General features: G+C 37.3%; 2 protein-coding genes across 3 annotated transcripts in view; one reads left to right on the top strand and one right to left on the bottom strand.

Moving 5' to 3' along the window:
• Positions 1-10291, top strand: part of LOC150110591 (kinesin-like protein KIF14) — a 716770-nt gene extending 706479 nt beyond the window's left edge. Inside the window, exon 33 of the mRNA XM_090399877.1 lies at positions 10254-10291. The gene's annotated coding sequence lies outside the window, so the exon portion shown is untranslated. The remainder of the gene's footprint in view (positions 1-10253) is intronic.
• LOC150110590 (phosphatidylinositol-3,5-bisphosphate 3-phosphatase MTMR4) overlaps positions 10108-22525 on the bottom strand; it is a 360520-nt gene continuing 348102 nt past the window's right edge. The window contains exons 13-14 of one of the 2 annotated variants that reach the window (XM_090399896.1): positions 11908-12095; positions 10108-11743 (exon numbers count right to left, since the gene is read on the bottom strand). In XM_090399896.1, coding sequence (XP_090256022.1) covers positions 11584-11743; positions 11908-12095 — 348 coding nt within the window. In that variant the 3' untranslated portion in view covers positions 10108-11583. The remainder of the gene's footprint in view (positions 11744-11907; positions 12096-22525) is intronic. The other variant, XM_090399904.1, reaches the window with a different exon arrangement.

Here is a 22525-nt window from a genome sequence, read left to right as displayed (position 1 = left end):
TAATTTAACTGTATCTAGCATATCTCCTCTTTTCATCTATCCATCAACTTGTGCAACCAAGAAAACCCCAGTCTACTCTCATAGGGAGCAATCCACAAACTCTACACATACCATCTTGGTACTCGATTCTAGATCCTTTCCACCCCTTCCTTATCCCCAAGAAATCCAGATGGCTAGAGCTGTGCACTAGCAATCAGGGTTTCTTGCATTAGGCTTCACTCCCAGATGGCTAGAACTTTAATCTAGTTGTGGCCATATCAAAGCCTTAAGGAAAATGATAATGTGCATGTTAGTGTGTTTTCTTCAATAACGAAGTAATCCTATGAGTGACCTTTTCTACTTTTGCAACATGCCTTTTGAAATGCACCTGCCTATCCAACAATACCCTAAACTGCAGTACTTTTTCAGTAATATGATACAAATCTACGAATGTACCGTAGGCTTTAAGCCTACAGTACATTTAGTTCCATGAGTGGGCTAAGGATTTCTTCCTCTCTATTTTATATATATATATTGAGATATGATGTAGATTTCAGAATCCCCCTGCTTTTGATCTTCTCTGGCTAAAGGTTTCCTTGTCTTATTTAGTAACATTTATTTGCTACATTTACAGGTCTCTAAACACCCATAACCACTCAGACCTTTCATATTCCTGTCCACGAGACTCAACCATTTGCAATCCTTTCTTTCTTTTTTTCTTCATCTTTCCCTCTTTTACCTTTACGGTGTCGAGGGTTTCTATTAACTGCAACCATTATATGAGGATAAGGTAGTTGGTCCTATGCCTTCCAGTGTATCCTATGTCTGTAGAAGCATTATGTTCTCAAGGCTGGTTTGCCTGCTTGCAGGAGGAAAAACCCCATATAAACTGGGGAGAAAAACCTTGCAGTCTATTCCCAAGACTGGTTAACTTGGCTATGTCTGAGAAAGATCCTAAACTCCTCATGTCAATGACAGGAATCAAACTCAGGACACTCCTTTCCCAGGCATATGGTTGTGAAGCATAGCCACTCAGCTAACTGCACGGACCCATTTGTGATCCATCTATCCAAACATTAAGGTTGTCTAGGAATAGTGAGCGCATCTTCCTAGGCAACCTTAATGTCCACAATTTCAACCGGCTTCCCTTTTCCAACACCACTGACCAAGATGGATGAGAAGCAGAAGTCTACACTTTCCAAATACTCTCTCTCTCTTTTTTTTTTACCAGTTCTCCTTCCAGACACACTGTATAGGTCACCTTTTGGCAACTGAGACCACAGTTTTGGGCATGTCTCCTCTCTCACAAAATGCTCTTCCTCAAACCACTCCTGACCTCTCATCCTTTGGCACTATAAAGGTGGCAATTGAGATGAGCTCTGAAATTTCTATTCCTCTTTTCTATTGCTTCCATTTATCCAACTCCTGCTCTGAATGAGTTACAGAAATTATCCTCACTGGCAAGAAGGCCTTCAACCCAGACTCCGCATGTGCTCTCCAAGCAAGGATTCAATAGAAACTATATCATGCCAGTCGAAGAATAAACTTCAGCTTACTGTAGGTAGCTCACATCAATGACTCCAACTTCATACTCTATACATATACTAAAGCATACAACAAATGCAAAACGGTCATCAGCATATCCAAATCAGATTTTATAAAGGCCAACCAACAGCAGAAAACTTGGTTCCTGTCCAAAGGCCATACCTTCTGGTCCCTTACCAAAGCCTTAGGACACAACTTCTACTCACCTGCACTTCCACCTCACTGAAAGAAAAATCTGATCTCTTGTCATCACTCCTCCATTAACTCCTGACATACATATTGGAATGCAAGCACCATATGCCTCCTGTAGTTTTTTGATAAAAAGACATCAAAAACCTCAGGATTAGTAGTGATTGACAACAGGTCATTTACCCAATTACAGAAGGTGGGATGGCAGGGAGACCAAAGGATGACAATTTGTTTAGCAGCCCTCGTTGCCATATGTGGCATCGAGGGCTTCTAAATTTTCAAAAGCAACAGCATGTTCCCCAAACCTTTCCATGGCAAATGTAAGCTAAGAGGTCATGGCTGATCACTGATTAATTGTTAAGCCTCTAAGTAATGAAGTTGGATATTGATAAGTTTCTCCATCATTTTGGAGAGGACAGAGGTGATGGCAGTTTGATGGTTGATTTCTATCTCCCTTTTTTTGGAATAGGCTGGATATGACATTGCCACCACACATTGGGATAAGCACCAGCTAAATATAGTAGATTGTAAATGCGATGTAGGACATGTGTTAGCTCTGGAGCAAAATGTGCAGAGAACAATTAAAGAGATGCCATCAGAACCAGAAGACATTTTAGTCTCTCCAAGTTTAGTATGTTTCTCAACTTATTTAGTAGGTTTCTGATGTTTTTTTTCTGACAAAAAGACATCATTCAAGATGACCTCTTCGCTTACATCACTCACTACTGGACACATGGCATGAAAAGGTTCAGAGAAACATGTTGTTGCTCTTGAAATTTCCAGAGTTTTTAACCATGTCTGCCATCCCTTGGTCTCTCTGCCACCCTCTGTAATTGGGTAAATGGCCTATTGTCAATCACCACTAATCCTATCCACAGCTCTTCCTGCAGACAACAGTACTCTTCATTCATCCTAATTTGACAAGTCATACATTATTCTGACATCCCAAGTTACAAGATCATCTATCACCAGTGCCTTAAACACTGATCCACATACTATCATTCAACGAAGCAAAAATAATCTTGTCAATGTCAAAAAAAACACGATCTTGCCTTTTCTCTAGCAAAAGAGATCTCAACTCACCTACCTTAAGTAATACACAAATCACCAGAGAAGATCAGACATCTCTGCTTGGATTAACATTTATCGCCATTCTCTCCTGGCATTAAATACAAACACATCAATAGCTTCCTTGGAATCCAAAAAGCTATGTGCATTTTCTTTTGTTCAAGATGCTATTTTATGCCCAACCAACTCTTAACTGCATAAAAATTCCATATTTGCTCATGCTTAGAATACTTTAACTTAGAATGCTGTAATTTTTTAGGAAATGACAACATAAACTAAATTATTAATTAATAACTACCTATATTGTGGTAATTTTACACTGTTTCATGATCCCTGAAGATAGCAATGATATGTGCATGCAGACATTCACACTAAGCAAATGAGGCTGAAGAAAGGCAACTGAAGTCCTATAGTCCTAAAAGATGCCCCCTAGTAGGCTAAATTCATTTGTCTTGACATTGGTTGATTGACTTTCTTAGAATGTATGCTTTCTAAATTTAGGGCAATCTCATGTACCCAAATTTGTTGAGGTTTGGGAAGTTTTTCAGACCTAAGGCCGATTCAAGGCATAATTTTTCGTACTTGTTGCTGCCATAATACTGTGTAATAAAGTGGCCTTCTTCCAGCTTATTCTGTATGAAAGATTATTCCTTGAACCAGCCTCAGCTCTGTAAAACTTCCCAAACTTCAACAAATTTGGGTGCATGAGACTGCCCCAAATTTGGGAAGCATCAGCACAACAGCCAAGAAAATCCAATTTAGTCCACTAGGGGACCCCTTTTAAGACTCCAGGAATGACTTTAGTTGCCCTTCTACAACCTCGTTTGCTTAGCATGAGTGCCTACGTGCACATATCATTGATTTGTAATCAATGTAGATGGCAATGTAACATTGCCAAAATATAGGTAGTTATGAATTAAAGTTTTTATGATTAATAATTTAGTTTACGTTGCCATTTCCTAAAAAATTAGAAGTATGTCTAACCAACATACAAGCTTATCTACAAGAATTATGATCATCCAAGGATGATTCCATTGCATGCAAGGCCTGTCAAGACGGCAAGTTAAAGCTGAAGATATCCAGACAACTAAATTGGTTAGTTTTTTAAAATGCTTCCAGGATAATGTGATCCTAAATTGTATAAAACTGAAACACCTATTTACATAATCGAAGGCTCTCCACATATACAGATGCACAGATGAACTAGCTTCACTGTTCTACAGGAGCAGATTGCAGCCATCTGCATTCTCTTGGCAGACTCCAACAAAACTATTCGTGTGTTAAAAGTAGAGCTTGCCGCTGCACTGAACGTCAATCTTTGGACAATCCTTTCCGATGACTCAAATGCTTCAGCAGAAAAAGAATTTCAAAGAATATGATGTTAGCACATTAAAAAATGTGAAAGTTTACAAAAGAACTCAGCTTACAAACCTCAACTACCTCTCAACATGGCAATAAACCTATCATTTCTTACCCTGAAGCAATCAGCGCATTCGAGCATGGCCACAACTTTGCTATAGCACCTAAAAAAATCATTGCAGAAGAAATAATGATACAGGTAGGAATAGGTATCTGCAGCCTTCCCAACCATATTGCCAACAATATCAGATTGGATGTAGCCAGTGTTCTTACCCAAGCCAAACCACAAAAAAAAGCAACCTATCAAAGAAGAATTAAGCTCTGCAAGAAATGAAAAGCTGCAAAAAAAATTTTAAAAAAATAAAAATAACTACTAAAGCGGATAAGGGAAATGCCATTGTGGTTCTAAACCAATCAGATTGCACAGGTAAGCTTGCCTCTTTATTTCTAGATCATTCTACTTACCTCCCTATAGAACATGATCCCACAAACACCCAAATGAGAACACTCCATAGGCTCCCCCACAGACCAAGAGGTAACCTTAAGGTTACCTCTTGGTCTGTGGGGAAGCCTATGGAGTGTTCTGATTTGGGTATTTTCTGTGGAAATAACTAACAGACTAAAACCTTTTAACTTTATAACTCTAGACCCCTCCTCCTCCCTAGATATATGGACTACCAAAAATTCATAAGCGAAATGAACCATTACATCCCATTGTGGATGGCATTGATCCCCCACCACACACACACACACACAAATTAGCAAAACATTTAGCCAAAGTGCTCACACAATATACTGGTGTGTTACCTTCACACATAAAAAACTCAGCCCACTTTAAAGCCAGAATAGAAAACTTCTCACTCCAACACAATGACATAATGGTCAGTTCTGATGTCTCCTCCTCCTTATTCACCAATCCTATCCCAGTGGCTTTAACAGGCCTTTAAGGCCCTCAATCTTCCAAGCATGCTTGGATTTCATAACCGAAATACGAGGATAAGATGGTCAAACCCTATGTCTCTAAGTATTCCTGACTGTATCCCTGTCTGTTCACGGGGCCGGTTTGCCTGCTTGCAGGATGAAAAACCCTGCTGTCCACACCCAAGACCAGCTAACTTGGCTATGGCTCACAACGATCCTTAAGCTCCTCACGTCGTTGACGGGAATCAAACCTAGGACACTCCTTCTCCAAGCATATAGTTGCGAAGCACAAAGCTACTAGGCTAACGGCGCAGACCTTATTCACCAATGTCCCACTCAAAGATACCTTAGACCTTTAGATCTCATCCAAGCCAAATTTCCTCCTGATACCTCAAGCCCTATTTCAGCTCACCATGAACTCAGGCTATTTTGTTTAGCAAGAAAAATTCTACAAACAGATAGAGGGAACAGCCATGGGTTCTATCCCCCTTCCCCATCCAACTTCTTTATAGAGACCTTTGAAGAAAAAGCTTTAAACTCTGTCCCACATAAACCCACTGTTTGGCTAAGCTATGTGGATGAAGTGTTCGCCATTTGGCTGCATGGCCTGGATACACTCCACAATTTCTCAACACTTAAACAATCGATACCCCCCCCTCCCCAAGATCCAGTTTATCTTGAAAAAGAAAAACAACAACAGTCTCCCCTTCCCTGGCTTCTCTGTTTACAGAAAATTTACACATAAAGGTAGATACATTCACCAGCCCCCTCCCAACAATATGGGATTATAAAAACCCTATATATAACAGGGAAAATTATTCAGATAACAATGCTTTAACTACTGAACTTAACCATATCCTTCTTAGCCAATGGTGCCAATCCCCCCCAAAAAAAATCCAAAAAATATTAAAACCAGTTAACCACACCCCTCCCCCACCCCTTCATAGCAGAGATTACTCTAAATCTATCACCATTCCATATATCTGGGGTACATCCAAAAAACTAACAAGAATCCTAAGAAAGTATGACCTCACAACTAGTTACAAACTACATAAGAAATTGGCATCTCTTATCCACTCTACCAAAAACCAGCCACTTCACATAGACCTAACTGGAGTATACAAGGTCCCTTGCAGTTGCCAAACAAATAGGACAGCCAACATCAGGATATCCGAACAAGCACTACATCCAGTTCCACCACTACAGCTACTCAGGCTCAGGGCTTGTTGACTTTGCATTGGATACCCACCATAGAATATGTTGGACGAAGGCCACTTTTTTACATCACAGTAAGTGCAAGTGTGAAAGATTATTCCATGAATCAGCCTCAGCTCTGAAAAACTTCCTAAACCTCAACAAATTTGGGAAGGATACATTCTAAGATCATCAGCCTCAACTGCCAAGACAACTCAATTTAGCCTGCTAGGGGGACCTTATGAGATTCTAGGATCAAACTTCAGTTGCCTTTCTTCAGCCTCCATGTGAGTGGTTGTGTGCACATATCATTGTTTTGTGATCCCTGAAGATGGCAATGTAACACTGCCATAATATAGGTAGCTACTAATTAAAGTTTTTATAATTAATAATTTAGTTTACGTTGTCATTTCCTAAAAAAATTAGAAGTATGTCTAACCAACATATAAGTTTATCTGCTCAAAAAACTGCTCGCACGTTTGGGGGTGGTGTACCTAAAACTTTTCTTAAAATCTTTGATGCTGTCCAGCGCTGAGCAATTAGGCTCATAGATGATCCGTCTCTTACAGATTCACTTCAACCTTTATTTCAGAGAGGCAACGAAGTACTTCAATGGTCATTGCTCTATTGAACTAGCAACCACCATTCTGTTGGTTTAACAGAAGAACAGCAGCAGCTACCCAGCATCCCTTTATTGAGCAACTGCAAATATATCGAACCTGCTTCTCTTTTATTCCATCTAGCTCATGCCTTTCTCACAAAGTGTTTTTAAACAACTACAATTGTCAACTCTTGAGGGGAAGGGAAAAAAAAAAAAAAAACATTAATAAGCTTCTATTTCAGTCCTCAAGCAACTGCACCCCCCCACCAGTTCTGATGTGTTTATAGGTTCTTCGACTTCTCACATAAAGAATGAATATATATAAATATATATATATATATATATATATTGTATTTTTATTTATTTATTTATGTTTTAATATAGTCTGGAAACTCAGCTCTAGGTACCAATGGAACTTTTTCAAGCTGCTTCAGGCCAATAAATAGGGTTGTGGTCTCATAGTAGGTGATGAAATTCATCTACACTTAATCAAAAACGTCCATGGCTACAGCAGGATTCAAACCTACAACCTGAGTGGATATAATAACCACTCAGCCAGCCAGGCTAGCCAATCAGACGTCTTCTATTCCAATTACAATTTGTGCGATGTCATTCATAATAAAGAGAGAAATGCATACTTTTGTGAAATCAGACATTCCTTGCCAAAGGATATCAAACCTGGAATCATTGTTTTACAATCAGTTCTGGCTCTAGATTTCTTTCTCCCTTCATAGATTTCATTTCCTGCCTTTACCAATCACCTAAATCAGACAACCAAGCTGCACTTTTTGCTTGTCTCTAATTTTTCATACAATGTGATTACCAAAACTGTGAGAGAGTACCTTCTAAAAAGACTAACACACATTACACAAACTGGCTCTCATTCTGCAAACAGATTAAGCAAGAATGAAAGCTGAATCATTTGCTATCAGTCATGATCAAAAGCTACAGCCAACCATAATACTACATTCTTTCTTAATCCTCCTCTTCTACCTTTTATGGTGTCGAGGTAAGTATTCTTGTAACTGTAACTGAAGGAGGTTAGCCCTATGCCTCCCGGTGTGTCATGTCTGTAGATGCGTGTGTTCACAGGAGCCCGGTTTGCCTGTTCTGGGGGGACAAAAAAACTGAGTTTCCAGGTGAAAAAACTCCCTACCTCCATATGAGACTGGCTAACTCACCTCTTGTCGAAAGAGACCAAATAAAGGTTCCTCACGCCACTGATAGGAATTGAATCTAGGTCTTTCCAACCAAAGGGCTTCGATCTATACCGAATGAGCTATGGAGGCTCCATAATTCTTCTGACACTGTACCTTTTCTCAACCAGTTCTCCCTCCAAATACAGTGTAGATGACTGCTCTCATCTTGGCAACTTTAACCATAATGTTATCTGCATCTCCTTTACTACACATCTACCTTCTTCCAGCCAATCTCAACTTTGTCTATGGTACTTATAAAAGTAACATTTATGGTGCTAAGTGGGATGACCTCTGGAGATTCCAGACATTTGTGCTGTCCCAATTCATATACTTATTCCAAATAGCTGAAATACACCTCACTGGAATGAGAGCCTTCATAACCCACCCCAGTACAAATCCTCAACCTCTATCGAAGCTGTGGTTCTCTAAAAAATGTGTTTTTCAGTCTCTCATAACACATCACACATTTGATGGCTCAAGTCAAAAGCTCCAGCTTCTCACTCGGCTTACATTATAGACTGCAACAATTGTTAGAAAATCATCAAGAAATGCAATGCAGACTTCACAAGGGACAAATGCAATAATCTTCCCTCCTACTTAGATGGAGATGAGCTTTCTGGTACCTAGCACTATCAGTAACTTTCATATTGTTCGAAAGATTGATACCTTCCTTTCCTCACTTAAAAACAAGCTTTCTTCATTCAGTTGTCCTGGCTACCAGATCCCTTGCTCCTGTGTTTGCCTTACTTTGGCAGTCTGGAAGATCTGTAGGGAACATTGCCATGAGGGAACATAAATTGTATATAGATTTATACCTTCCTTTCCTCACCTAAAAACAAGCTTTCTTCACTCAGTTGTCCTGGCTACCAGATCCCTTGCTCCTGTGTTTGCCTTACTTTGGCAGTCTGGAAGATCTGCAGGGAAAATTGCCATGAGAGAACATAAATTGTATAGTCAGTATCATGAAATTGAGCAGCCTGGCCTAGCAGGAAATGCCATCCTGACTAAATATAGGATTCTTTGGAAGAAAACTAAACTCTTACATAAGATTGCATGAAATAGATTCTTTGTAGGATTCTTGTATGACCATACAAGACCTCTACACTGACCAAACTGAAACAGATCTGATAGCCTACGGTTATCCCTTTCATGAGAAATATTATTGTATCAATCTTATGTAGATTCCTGATTATTATCTTATTATATTAATTTATTTTTTAATTAGGAATTTACTGATCTCTGCTATCTTACTTATGTTGTATTGGCACTTTTAAAATTAATTACTGTTATTACACTTTATGTTGTGTTCCATTGTCAGCATACTGAATATGCCCCTGATACTTCGGCAAAAAATTTTACATCTGGCCGAGTGGTTAGCATATCTGCTCTCCATCCAAAAGGCGTTCGAATCCCACCATGGGCATGGATGTTTGTGTTGTCTGTAAAAATACTAGTAGCAGTGATTGGCAGCAGATGGCATTGGTGTAGTTGCGATCAGTTAGTGGATTGAGTGGTTGAGACAGAGTTGTAGAGCAGGTGCCCTCCCTCGATGAGTCTTTGGACTCCCTGGAGGTGTCAAATAATAATAATAATTTACGTTCACATAAGTTTCAGTTTCCATCTTTAATATTTTGTAACAGACAATAATTGCAATGAGTTGCTTCATAATTTTTCATTTTTTAAAATGTTTCCAAACTTCAACTGATTTATTTTCATTTATAGGCTGAAATGAAATATTAAAATTATAATAAGAAAAATTAAAATTATAAATACTGTTTTTATCTAACCAATATGTTATCAAATGTGATAATTTAAAACTAAAAATAAAGAATAAATTAGCCATACATTACAGCCTGTTTGCAAGTCCGTTTGCTATTAGTAGTTTTTAACTAATGGAACCACCTAATAACAGGGTCATTCTGTGAACGGAACTGACTCAAATCAGCTAAGTGTAATAAAAATGTCTACTAAGAGTGGCTGTTTCAGTTCACTTGATTTATAGTCACATAATATATTATTGTATAATATTTAAGATAAACACAAATCAATGTATAAAATAACAAATAACATATTTATTGCAATCATTAAACAGTTTCATTAATTCATAATAAAATTTTAATCATAATTAAAAAACTATACGATCCAATTCTCATTTTGTTAAAAGAATTACAATAAATCAAAATGCTTTTCTGTTTCAGGTTTCTAAATTCAGGACTTGGGACTGGATACAAGAAAGATTACATAATTTCCTGGGACAAAATTTGGGATTAAATGGTGATAAAATACCTGCAATCCTGCCTTGCTGTATTATAGTATGCCATTAAACTTACATAGTATTATGTATAATCAATACATAAGCCTAAATACACAAGCAATTAAAATTAAATTCTGCAACAAAGAATGGAAAGAAAATTAGTACTTTATGGTAATAACTGCAACTCACAAAAATACAAAATACCTCTATTTCACATAATTTGCATAAGGATCGTTTACAAATGTTAGTATATCACATAGCAAGGAAGGAAGAGAATTCATGATTTATTTATAAAACTTAAAAATAAAATTAAAGATGATAATCCTTGTTAATTCAAATGATTCATTTGAATTTCTTCATTAGTTTTTCACTTTGATTAGTGAAATTAATCTCTTGCTTCAAAAGGTTTTTCAAAAACTACAGTTTATATTCTTGCTCCTTATTCAAGAAGAGATTTGAACTAATAATAATTCCATGTCTACATTACAATAAAACTATTCTTTCACAGAAGCAACCTTCAAGGTAATGACAATGCATACACTTAAACAAACACCATTACACAAATTTTTATTTGTTCAGTATTATGAAAATAGGAACTTTGCTATTATAAAAAGTGCTGCTAACTGATAAAGAGAACTGAACAATTTCACAAGATTATTCATTGTAAAAAATAGTTAAAATAGCAAAATGTATTTTGTACAAATTATTACAGCCTTAATCAATTCTCTGATCATTATTTCAAATATCACTATTCAAACTTTTTTTTTTAATATCTAAATTCTCTCATTTAATATCTATGAAACTTGGAATGTAACTGTTGCAACATTACGATTGTTATAACAATCAATACAGCGAATCATCATAAACCTTACAGAGTTTTGCACACATATGTACTGTGTATTCCTTTCCAAACAGAAGGAGATATATGGCTTCTGAAATTAAATATATCTACATGTAAATGGTCAAATTACGAAAATTAGGTAATCATAACCAATTTTTTCCAAAAATCAACATGTAAACTAAAATCAGGGAAGAATTTTAAATTTCAGTATGAAATAATGTTTCGATACTTAAAGCTGGAAATCATATCTTATACGACAATATTACACTATAACAAAATCATTTTATTTTCACCGAAAATTGTAGAATGATTTTCAATTATATACAAAACATGAAATTATATTTCACATTTCATTATATGCTTATTGCACTTCAGAAGTTCTTATTTTTCTACAGTTAAAAAGCAAAAAAAATAATAATAATATATATATATCCTATGTTAAGTTTTCTCCTGATTCTGACAGAAAGGATTGATTATTTGTTTGCACATTGCTATAACAGGAATAGCAAACCCTCACTGGATAAAATAACTGCTCACTGGGTAAAGGCATCATTTGGTTGGAACAGTGTGCACAGAACACATGGCCACACTTCCTGAAACAGTTTGAACAATGTTACAGAAAATAAATCACTTATTGATATTAGATAAAAAAAGAATTTTTCACTTAAGTTTTGACTTGAGCAATGATATAAAACAGATACATAAAAAACCTTTAATCAAGTTTTGATGATTAATAATGCTTAAAATTTTTTCTAACCTGCAATGATGTTTACGTTTTGCAACCCAAAATTTAACACCACAGCCCATACAGGATGTAACTGCATGATCAGGTATCCAAAGAGTTCTTTGGGAGTCATTCAAATCAACTTGTTCCCAGCTGATATCTGATGATCCTGCACTACTTTCTAAAAGTTCACCACTGCAAACCGAATCTGGTAATGAAGCCTGTAAAAAATAACATGGTAATCTGAACCTTATTAATTGATCTAATCCCAATTATGGTTAGGAATGCCAAGTTACTTGGTTTTAATAGGATATTTGGTGTAATACATAAGAATATTTCAATATCTTATCATATATCTTGCAAGGAATTCTTGTGAAGTACTCAAACAATGCGGTCATCACAACAAATTGCTCTAATAAGCATCAGAGAGATAATTTAAACTACTTAATATAATTAATATCAGGGACGTATATTCAGGGTGTGATAGGTGTGTGATACACACCCATGGAATAGCAATATCACTGATATTATATTTCTAAATTTATTCCTGTTAAAAACTCATTATCAATCCTCCCATAATTATTTCCTGGCTTTGCATGATTCCTACAATTAAACATAATTTATTTATTTATTCTTATGGCAAAAGGAATACAGAACAGCTACAGGTCAATGTCCAGTCTGGAAAGCCAATCTAAGGCCTCATCCGTCACCTTGTGAATGTCCTGTATATATCGTGAAATTAGCACCTTGGGCAGTCGTTCACAATATGAGTAAAATCGTCTGAGCCACGGGAGAACAATCATAATAAGGGTGGTCTAACAGCTTCCATTTATGTAGAGGGTAGCAACATCTGCCCTGGTTAGTTTGATCCTGTTGAAAATGACCAAATCTTCCTAGGAAGAGCAAACCCAGGCTGCAGAGCACAGGGATCTTCTACCAGGAAGCCATTTGTTGGGAGATTGTTGGACCAGTATTCTCTCCACATGTCAGGCGTTGATGGCAGGGCAGCTGAAGAGAGTTCGTCCATGGACCAGAAAGGCTTTCTAGATTTTAGGCAAAGACTAGGTGGATTTATGAGAGAGTGGTACAGGAGCAGGAGTGGGTTGCTCATTGCTTCATTAAATTCTTTAATTGAGGCTTGACTTCTCCGTAAGTTTGGTGGAGCAATGTTAAATAGGACAGGCAGCCAGGAGAGAGGGAGTGCTTCTCACTGTCCCACTAATTGTGCACATCGTAGAGTTCAGCAGGGTGTCTATAATGTTAGTGTGTGCACTTCTTTCCCAGACAGGAGCACAATATTCTGCTGCAGAGAACGTGAAGGCTAGTGCAGATGACCTTAGGACTTCTGCACCACAATCCCAGGTTGTTCCAGCAAGCCTTGAAATGATATTGCTTCACGTTTTAATTTTGTTGGACAGGTTGGTGATGTGCCTTTTATATGTTAGGTTCATTCCAAGGGATCTCGGGTGAGGCTCATGTTCTAACATTTTTCCACAGAAAGAAAGGTTGAGGTGTCAATTAGCCTCTGAACTGTTGAAGTGAAATACCGTGGAAACAGTTTTTGTTGGATTTGGCTTCAAGTACCACTGCTTGAAGTACTCTTCCAGGATGTTCAGGTCTGTGTTCAAGGTTGATTCCAGGTTGGCAAAGGAGGTAGATTGATGTAGGATCGCTAGGTCATCAGCGTACATATACTTGCTTGAGCTGGTATGTGGTAAGTCATACACTTAGATGTTAAAGAGTAAAAGGGATAACAGAGCCCTGTGGGAGATCGTTGTGAAGGAATCTGGGCCTGCTCTTTTTTCTGCCAATATGGACCCAGATCTTTCTGTTGGAGAGAATGGATTCAAAAAGCTGGAAAGTTTTTTTTGCACCTTATATTTCCTAGCTTTAGGAGGAGGCCCCTGATCCAGACTGTGTCATAGGCTGATGTTAGGTCAATGAAAGTGGCTCCAGATTTTTCTTCTGAAGCCTGCTTCAATCTGTGTTGTCAGGGCCAGGACTTGGTCACAGCAACTTCTTCCCGGCATGAAGCCAGCTTGTTCAATCGGGCATGCTCTTTTGATGAGTGGTGAAATTCTTTTAAGGAGAATTCTTTCAAAGAGCTTAAACATGGAGCAAAGCAAGGAGATAGGTCGTAGATTTTTGACATCATTTGGATCATTCCCTGGTTTAGGCATGGCAATTATTTTGGCTTCCTGTCACAAACTTGGTAGTTTTCCAGTTATTATAATTTTTGAGAGAAGAGCGGCTAACCATGTTTGGCCTTGTTCACCAAGATGTCTTAGAAACTCGGGGAGGATACCATCCACTCCTGCAGCCCCTGCAGGAGTGGATGGTATCCTCCTGGACTTGTACACCCAGTATCTAGGGATACTGGGTGTACAAGTCCAGGAAGCATGGGGCCCCGTCTTCAGGATGCTTTGTGAAGCGGACACTTTCAACATGTAAATATTGCATCACATTCACATTAATAGCCCAGGTGTATGGTCACAAACATGGACACTTTTGAACAGACATACAGATGGTGCAGCTTAGCGTTCCAGTGGTTTTAAACCATCCAGAAGACGGCAGGGCATGCACTGAGACAATAGCACCAGAAATCAATGGCTGTGATCGGTTAATATGTCAACAAATCCAATTGATGTTGTCTTTTTTCATGAGTTGTGGTTTTAGTTTTCTGAGATTCATATGTTTTGTGTGCGTGAAGTGTGAACTGACATGTTTAGGACACTGATATAGACAAGTTTTTAATATATAATTTTTTATAAATAATTTATAACTTTTTTGCTCATATTTACAATGGGAAACTGTTGACAATCTATTGAATGTGCTGTTTTCTGCCATAGCTTTTGCAGATAATATTGTAGTCAAAAGAAGTAAGCCTCATCCCATTCTTCCAAATTTACTATTATATTTACTCCCATCCCATTCATGTGCCGTCCCTTATCCAGGGATTATATTTATACCTTTGAGTAATTCAAAAATACCAACCAAATACAGAATTCTCCTTCATTATTGTTTTCTAAATATATCTTAAAACAAAAACACATTGTCGTCCACTCTATGCAGATTTGGCTACAATTAACTGATAAAATTAAAATATTCAGAGTTATCCTACAATTGCTTCCATTGGACCAATTAAGATGAGCACTGATGTGCTATTCACTCTTAAAACTTTCATACATTGATAATAATGCAATCGTAGTCAAATTGACATGAATTTTGTAGTGTGGGTTGCATAAGCCACACGACACCACTGATGAATATAATTATTTTTCTAATGATAAGGAAAGCTACTTTTTTTCTTTTTTTTTTTAAATTTTCATGTTTGGTTTAGTTTGATTGGAATTAAGGTCAAAACAATTAAAGTTCAAGCTATGAAAACAGTTATGTTTGTTAACTGCATATATGTTGCCTGGACATTCCGCTTGTTTAACTGCATGAAAATTGAAGTTTCAGATGGAAAACTCTACTATCTCCGTAAACTGAAAATTTCTTATAAAAGCACTTCATAAGGGTTCTGTATTCCTCAGGGATCTTTCCAACCAAAGAATAAATGTTGCAGAGAGCCTTGTGTCTATTATGAAACAGTTATCTATACATTGCTAAACTTGCAGTCACTGTGGATGGCAACATACTGTATGCTGTGAGTCACGCAAATTAAGTAGGAGTGAATGGATGAATAGCAGAATTAGGCAAGCATCATCATCATCATCATCAAATTCCTGCCATGTACCCACACGGGGTGTACAGGATGTGATAGTACTACATGAAAAAATTATATCATTACTAACTTCCTATCTACAATTTTCCTCCAAATCAGTCTGTTACTTGTCAAGACTCCAACATTATCAGATCTTATATTTCTATGATCTATGATCTAAGGCACTTTGTAACTTATCAATCCACCTATATCTTGGTCTTCCTCTGGGTCGTTTTGCTGCCAACCTGGCAGAGAACACTTGTTTTGCTAATCTTTCCTCGCCCATTCTGATTAAGTGACCATACCACCTTAGATTAGCTCTGCTAACGCATTCCTGGATGCCGACAATGTCGAGTTATTTCCTAATATCTTCGTTTTTAATATGATATTGCCATTGATGCCATCTGTTCATGCCTATAATCTTTCTCAGGACTCTCATATCTGCAGTCTCTAGTCTTTGGTGAAGTGTTTTACTTCTGACCCAGCTCTCAGATCCATAAGTTAAAACTGGTTTGAACACTGTCTTGTATACAGCTAATTTAGTGTTCCGACTAATTTCTCTCTTATTCCATATCAATTTATTCAATAGTCTTCTCACCATACCAGATTTGCTGATTCTGTTGTCTATTTCTATATTTAATTTACCATCTTCAGTAAAAATCATGCCTAAGTAGCTGAAATGTTTTACTTGTTCCACGGGTTCTCCATTCACAACACAGTTGACATTTTCAATGATTCTGCTTATTTTCATTGTCTTTGTCTTTTTATAGCTGACCTTCATACCATATCTATTAACAACAGCTATTCAATTTAGTCAGAGAATCTTGCAGACTTGTAGCGGATTTGTTTAGAAGTATAACATCATCTGCATAAAGCAAAGAGCTGACATTACATCTCCAATTTTGATATCATGTTTAATACCACTTTCCTTCATAATGTGATCCATATAGATAATAAATAACAGAGGGGATAATGTACATCCTTGTCTCACACCAGATTTAACATTAAACCATCTTCCTGTACTTCCTTCAATTCTAACTGCACATGACTTACAACTCAAATAAAGACTAAGTATTGCTTGATATAATGCCCCATTGACACCATACAACTATAGCATATTGAATAGCTTGTCTCTTGGCACTTGTCATATGCCTTTTTCCAGATCGACAAAACTTAAATACAGATCACTATTATATTCCCATGATTTCTCGACTATTTGTCGTAAAGTGAAGATCTGATCCTGACAGCCTCTGTTTGGCCTGAATCCAGCTTGTTCTTCACCAAGCTTTTCTTCCACAATTCTTCTCAACCGTTTCTCAAGTATACTTGCATAGATCTTGCTAGGAACACTCAGTAGTGAAATACCTCTGTAATTCAAGCAGTATAGAAAGAAAGTTGTCATGGATGATATAAGATAACAGGCAATGATCAGATGTGTGAGGAATATAAAATGAATGTTAAAAAAGTGATAAGCATAATGGAATGAAAAGGAAATTCAAGCATTATCTTCTGCTCTATGGTGAGCAAGAGAAAAATAGTGACAGAAGGATGGCTCTAGTAGATAGTGAAGATGGCAAAGTGACACTGCAAAAGATATATAAGTATTCAATGTTATTATGTCAATGTATATCATAATGATGTGAATGTTGGTGTGCAATACCCAAAACAGAAGCAAATACTATAGTAATTAGAACGTAACGAAAGAGGGTTGTTATGCAATGTTAACAAAGCTCAAGGTTACCCAAATCTGTGAGGCTGGATAATATATTGCCATGTTTTGAAGAAATGTGCAAAAGCTCAATATGCCTTTATCTGGTCATATGAGTAGTTTGTTTCATTTTTCCAGTATCCCCTTAAAATATAGTGGATACCGGAAAGAAGATAAATTAATGCCATTGCACAAGAGTGGTGTTAAAATAGAAGTTTCCAGTTATAGACCAGTGTGTGTACACACACTGTATAGAGATCTGCAGTTGTTGCTAAGGTACTGAAGAGATTGGTTAAGAAGAAAACAGTGATTATACACTGAGATGATAGATATATTCTCCATGATAGTCAGCATGGGTTTATAAAGGGTAGAATTCTGAAAGAATTTTATGAAAAGATAACAAAAGGGGATAGATATTCGATATTTTTGGAGAAGACAGCTGATAAATCCACACATGGTAAGTTGATGTACAAGCTGAGGTAAATGGGGATGGATATAGAAAAACGATAATACAGTAATAGAATAGTGCTGAAAGCTAAGGAAAATGATAATAAAAGAGGCTATGGAAGAGATATAAGGAGATAGGTGAAGAGAAGATGCATGAAGAATATAAGACACAGGCCAGAAGAGTGACTAGTGTGGTAAGGAAAGCGAAACTGGAATATGAGAGGAGATTGGCCCTAAGATCCAAAGAAAGTCCTAGGGAATTTTTTAGCTATGTGGCCAGTAGGAGGAGAAATGACTGTGGAAGAATGATATTGTGGGATAAAAACGGGAATAGAGTGACTGATGCAGAGGACATAGTGGAATTGTTCAATGAACACTTTATTGGAGTATTTCATCCTAGAGATGTCAGTTTTAATGCTAGAGGGATAGGGCTGGTTCGAGGTTTAGAGGTACAGGAGGAGAGTGTGTTTCAGATACTGAGTACTCTGGATGTCAGTAAAGCTTTGGGACTGGATGGTATTTCACCACGAGTTTTGGGAGAATGTGCTAGGGAACTGACAGTGCCTTTAACCTGGCTTTTCAATGAAAGTCTGGCTTCAGAAAAGGTGCCCAGGGAATGGAAGGAAGGTAAGATAGTGCCATTGCATAAGGGCGGTAGCAGACTAGAAGTGTCTAATTATAGACCAGTTTGTGTGTCATCAGTAGTTGTTAAGATCTTGGAGAAAGTAGTGAGGGACCATATACAGCATTGGGCAGATGAGGGTAATGGTATCTGTGAGAGTCAACATGGATTTGTGAAAGGGCGCTCTTGTTTTAGCAATATGCTAGCCTTTTATAATAAAATTACAAGAACATTAGATGAGGGAAAGGCATATACTGCAATTTTCTTAGACTTAGCAAAGGCATTTGACAGGGTGCCACATGATAAGCTGATATTTAAGTTGCAGCACATGGGTCTGGATGTCAGATTGGTCAACTGGATTCAGGATTGGCTGTCTGATAGGTATCAGAGAGTTGTGTATGGTGGAGCAGTTTCAAGGAGACAGAGGGTTACAAGTGGGGTCCCACAGGGCTCAGTACTAGGACCTATGTTGTTTAACCTTTATATCAATGACATTGCCAGTGAATTGCAAGGGGATATTCAGTTTATTCCAGATGATGCAAAGCTGGGAAGGATTATTAGTAATAGTGCAGATGTGGTAGCCCTGCAAGAGGATTTGAATAAGCTAGATAGATGGGCAAATGAATGGGGGGAGGAGTGTCAGTTTAATGCAGCAAAATGTAAGGTCTTGAGGTGTTTGGGAAACATCGATGGGATGCTGCATACTCTATGGGAGGAGTTACACTGGAGGAAGTAGGGGAGACAAGAGATCTGGGATTGATGATTGATAGAAACCTGAAATTTAGGGAACATATTGTGAAGGTAGTGAAGGTAACACAGAGGATTGCTGCAATAATGAGAAATACACTGACCTGCAGAAATAAAATGGTTATCATTTCGCTATATAAGACTCTGATCAGACCACACTTGGACTATTGTTCTCAGATTTGGTTCCCAGGATTTGAAGGGGATAAATTAACTGTAGAAAGGATACAAAGATGGTTTCAGGACTGTACAATGTTAGTTATGAGGATCGGCTGAGGGAATGTGGACTGCAGAGTTTGGTGGATTGAAGAAGGAGAGGTGATATGATTGAGACTTTTAAACTGTTGAGAGGTGGTTACAGGGTTGACACTGGGGAGTTCTTTCGCTTGGTTGAACAGCGGGAAGGAGTGATGACAAGAGGCCATCCCTGGAAGTTACGAAAGGAAACTTTGAGCAAGAGGGTGAGGAGTGGTTTCTTTTCGTGGAGGGTGGCTGAACAGTGGAATGCATTGCCTGATGGAGTGGTGAGAGTGAGAACGGTCAATGAGTTTAAGGAGTGGTATGATAGACTTTGTGTTTCTTAGGGGGGGGGGACCTCCCCTTGATGAGTCTTGACAGACTTTATGTTCTTAGGAAGGACCTCCCATGATGAGTCTTTTGACTCCATAGAGCCCTGAATAACATGGAATCTAGAAATAAGAAGCTTTGTATTGATGACATAAATAAAAAACGTTAACATATGAAATTTCCAGACTAAAAGGAATTATGAGAAAATTGACCAGAGAGAGAAAAAACAGAAATGTTTGCAATAACTAAGACTAGAAAGGAAATATAAAGAGAACAAGAGGAAGAAAAGCATGGAAATTCATAAATTATCAAAGAATCAGAGAAGTTTAGTAAGATGATGACGATAATAATACTAGCAAGGTAAGTCAATCAGAATATAAAAAAAAAGAAGTAACATGGCACAATGATTTCAAAATTAAATTTGTGCTTAACAGTGGAGTCACTACATTGAGCTTCCTGAGAGCTAAAATAAAGGATGTGACAAATGCAACAGAGAAGTAAAACTGATGGTAGTGCTCATTGGTAATAATGATTTAAGTAATAATAAATATAGTATTAGAGAGGATATGAAAGACTTGATATATGAGAACATAAAAATGGTTAATTTATTATTGAAATATGATAGCAATGAGTTAAGGAGGAGGCTATGATAGCAAATGATTCAATGTGCAGACTACGTAAAAGAACCGGGTTTGAGTTTTTTGTATGTGCAGAGTCAGTTTCATAGAAAAGATGGTTATATGAGGGATGGTCAGCACTTGAAGAGATTTGCCAATGCAGGGAAACTAGATCATCTTGGGAGGAATGTTGAAAATGTATATGCAAGTTCAGCTAAGTTGGGAGATGTGAGAGTGATACAAATAACAATGAGTGCAGTTATGAATCTGCTGAAAGGATAAATAATTTGGGTTTGCCCATTTTGAATGTGTCTAGGAATAGAAAAGAGAAAGCTGTCAAACATAGCCAAGCAGACTGCAAATATAAGCAGATGAAAGGGCAAGGAGGTAACTTGTTATGTCTATACAAATGCCAGGAGCAACATGGTTGAGTTTGTTGCTTTGGTAAATACGTTGTGGACTAAAATTATTCGCATTAGTGAAACCTATCTATCAGAGCTTGATGATGTGGTAACTGGAACTGAGTTTAAAGGGTGTAGTATGTTTAGGAATGGCAGAAGACATAGGAAAGGAGGGGAGCTACTAATATATCAAATGACTTAAGACAATTAGAGTAGAAACTCACAAAAGAAATAATGGTAATGATGGCCCATGTTGCAGTGAGTGTGAGGAATTTGAGGTTTTCTATCTGGTGTGAAGCAAAGGCTAGTAGGATGAAATATATGGTGAATATATTTCATCCTACTAGCCTTAGAATAAGGAAGATGGATGCTAAACGAGTAATTATGGGTGATTAAATTAACCAAACACTGATTGGATAGTAGAGAAAACTCATGATAGGAATGAATGAGAGTTTATTAAGTGCTGTTGCAAGACAACTTTCTCTAGTAACATGTGAAAGAAGCAACTTAAAGCAAAAGAGTGTTAGATTTGATCATAGCAACAGAAGGTGTCTGTTAAGGATATGACTGTTTTGTCACCAGTTAGTGAGAGTGATCATGCCATACTGACCTGGAAAGTAGCCAACTATATGGATGATCCAATTAGGACATCAACATAAACAGGTTACCGAACTAGAAAACTGGAAATTGTGACAAACTCAAACGAGTATTATCTTTAGTTCCATGGTAATGTCAGTTACTGAATAGGGAATACATCAGCAATGTATTGGAAGATTTTGAAAAGGTGCTTAAATGAAGTTGTATCTGGGTGTGTCCCTAGTATTTAAAGAACAAATAGTGTGGGAGTGAAATTAATGTATAACCTTATCAAGCAAGAGATCAATACGATGATGATGTGGAAGGATTATCAGGAGAATAAGACTGAGAGGAGTTATGAAATACATAAAGTGCAGGTCAGAAAAGCTATGAGTATTGCATAGAAAATTAACTTCGGGCATGAAAAATAACCTGCACAGACTAAAGGCAACCCAAAAGAATTTTATCATTATGCTGCAAGTAAAAGAAAGAATAAATGCAGAAGAAGATGCAACTGTTCAAATAATGTGTGCTCACTTCATTGAGATCTATCAATCTGGTATATGTAACGTAGTACATAATTCTACAACTACACTGAATGAAGATATAGATGTGTGAGGAGGTTCTGGAGCTATTCTATGTTCTCCCCAGGACCTTTTGAATGAGCAAACTGCCCGGCTAATTAATGTTGTGAATTGACATGGCTAAATAATGAGCAAGAATGGAAAAATAATTTAAGACTTTTTTTAATTAATAGTGATGAGAAATCGAACTGGAGAGTCTTGATACTTGTGAGACCAGCTCAATTTCTTGCATTGCAAGCCATGGACAGTCATACAAAAATCTAGATCTAAGACAAATACTGCTGAAATTAGCAACAACATCTGAGCTCAAAGAGTCTTTTCCAAATTTAGCAAAACTAGCTGCTGTTGGACTGGCCATACCTGTGAGCACAGCTGAATGTGAAAGGGGTTTCTCTGCATTAAAAAAACCTGTACGAGGAATTACATCAGCCAGAACACTAAATAATCTGATGCTGATTTCACTGGAAGGACCAGATCCAACAGATTTTAATTACGAAAAAGCTGCTGACAAATGGGCTTCTAAGAGGAAGAGAAGAATTAATGTATAGAATTTTAAGTGAGCATTACAAGGTTTTTCATTACTTAATGAGAAAATAAGAGAAATCCTATTGTTTGTTATAATTACTATATAAAATATTATCCTTGTTTGAAGTAATTTCTAATAAAATTACTATTTTAA

This window comes from Typopeltis vanoorti, chromosome 1 (genome assembly GCF_054136105.1).
Source record: "Typopeltis vanoorti isolate ZY-2024b chromosome 1, IOZ_Tvanoo_1.0, whole genome shotgun sequence".
NCBI classification, from domain to species: Eukaryota; Metazoa; Arthropoda; class Arachnida; order Uropygi; family Thelyphonidae; genus Typopeltis; species Typopeltis vanoorti.
This window is presented reverse-complemented; position numbering and strand designations above follow the sequence as displayed.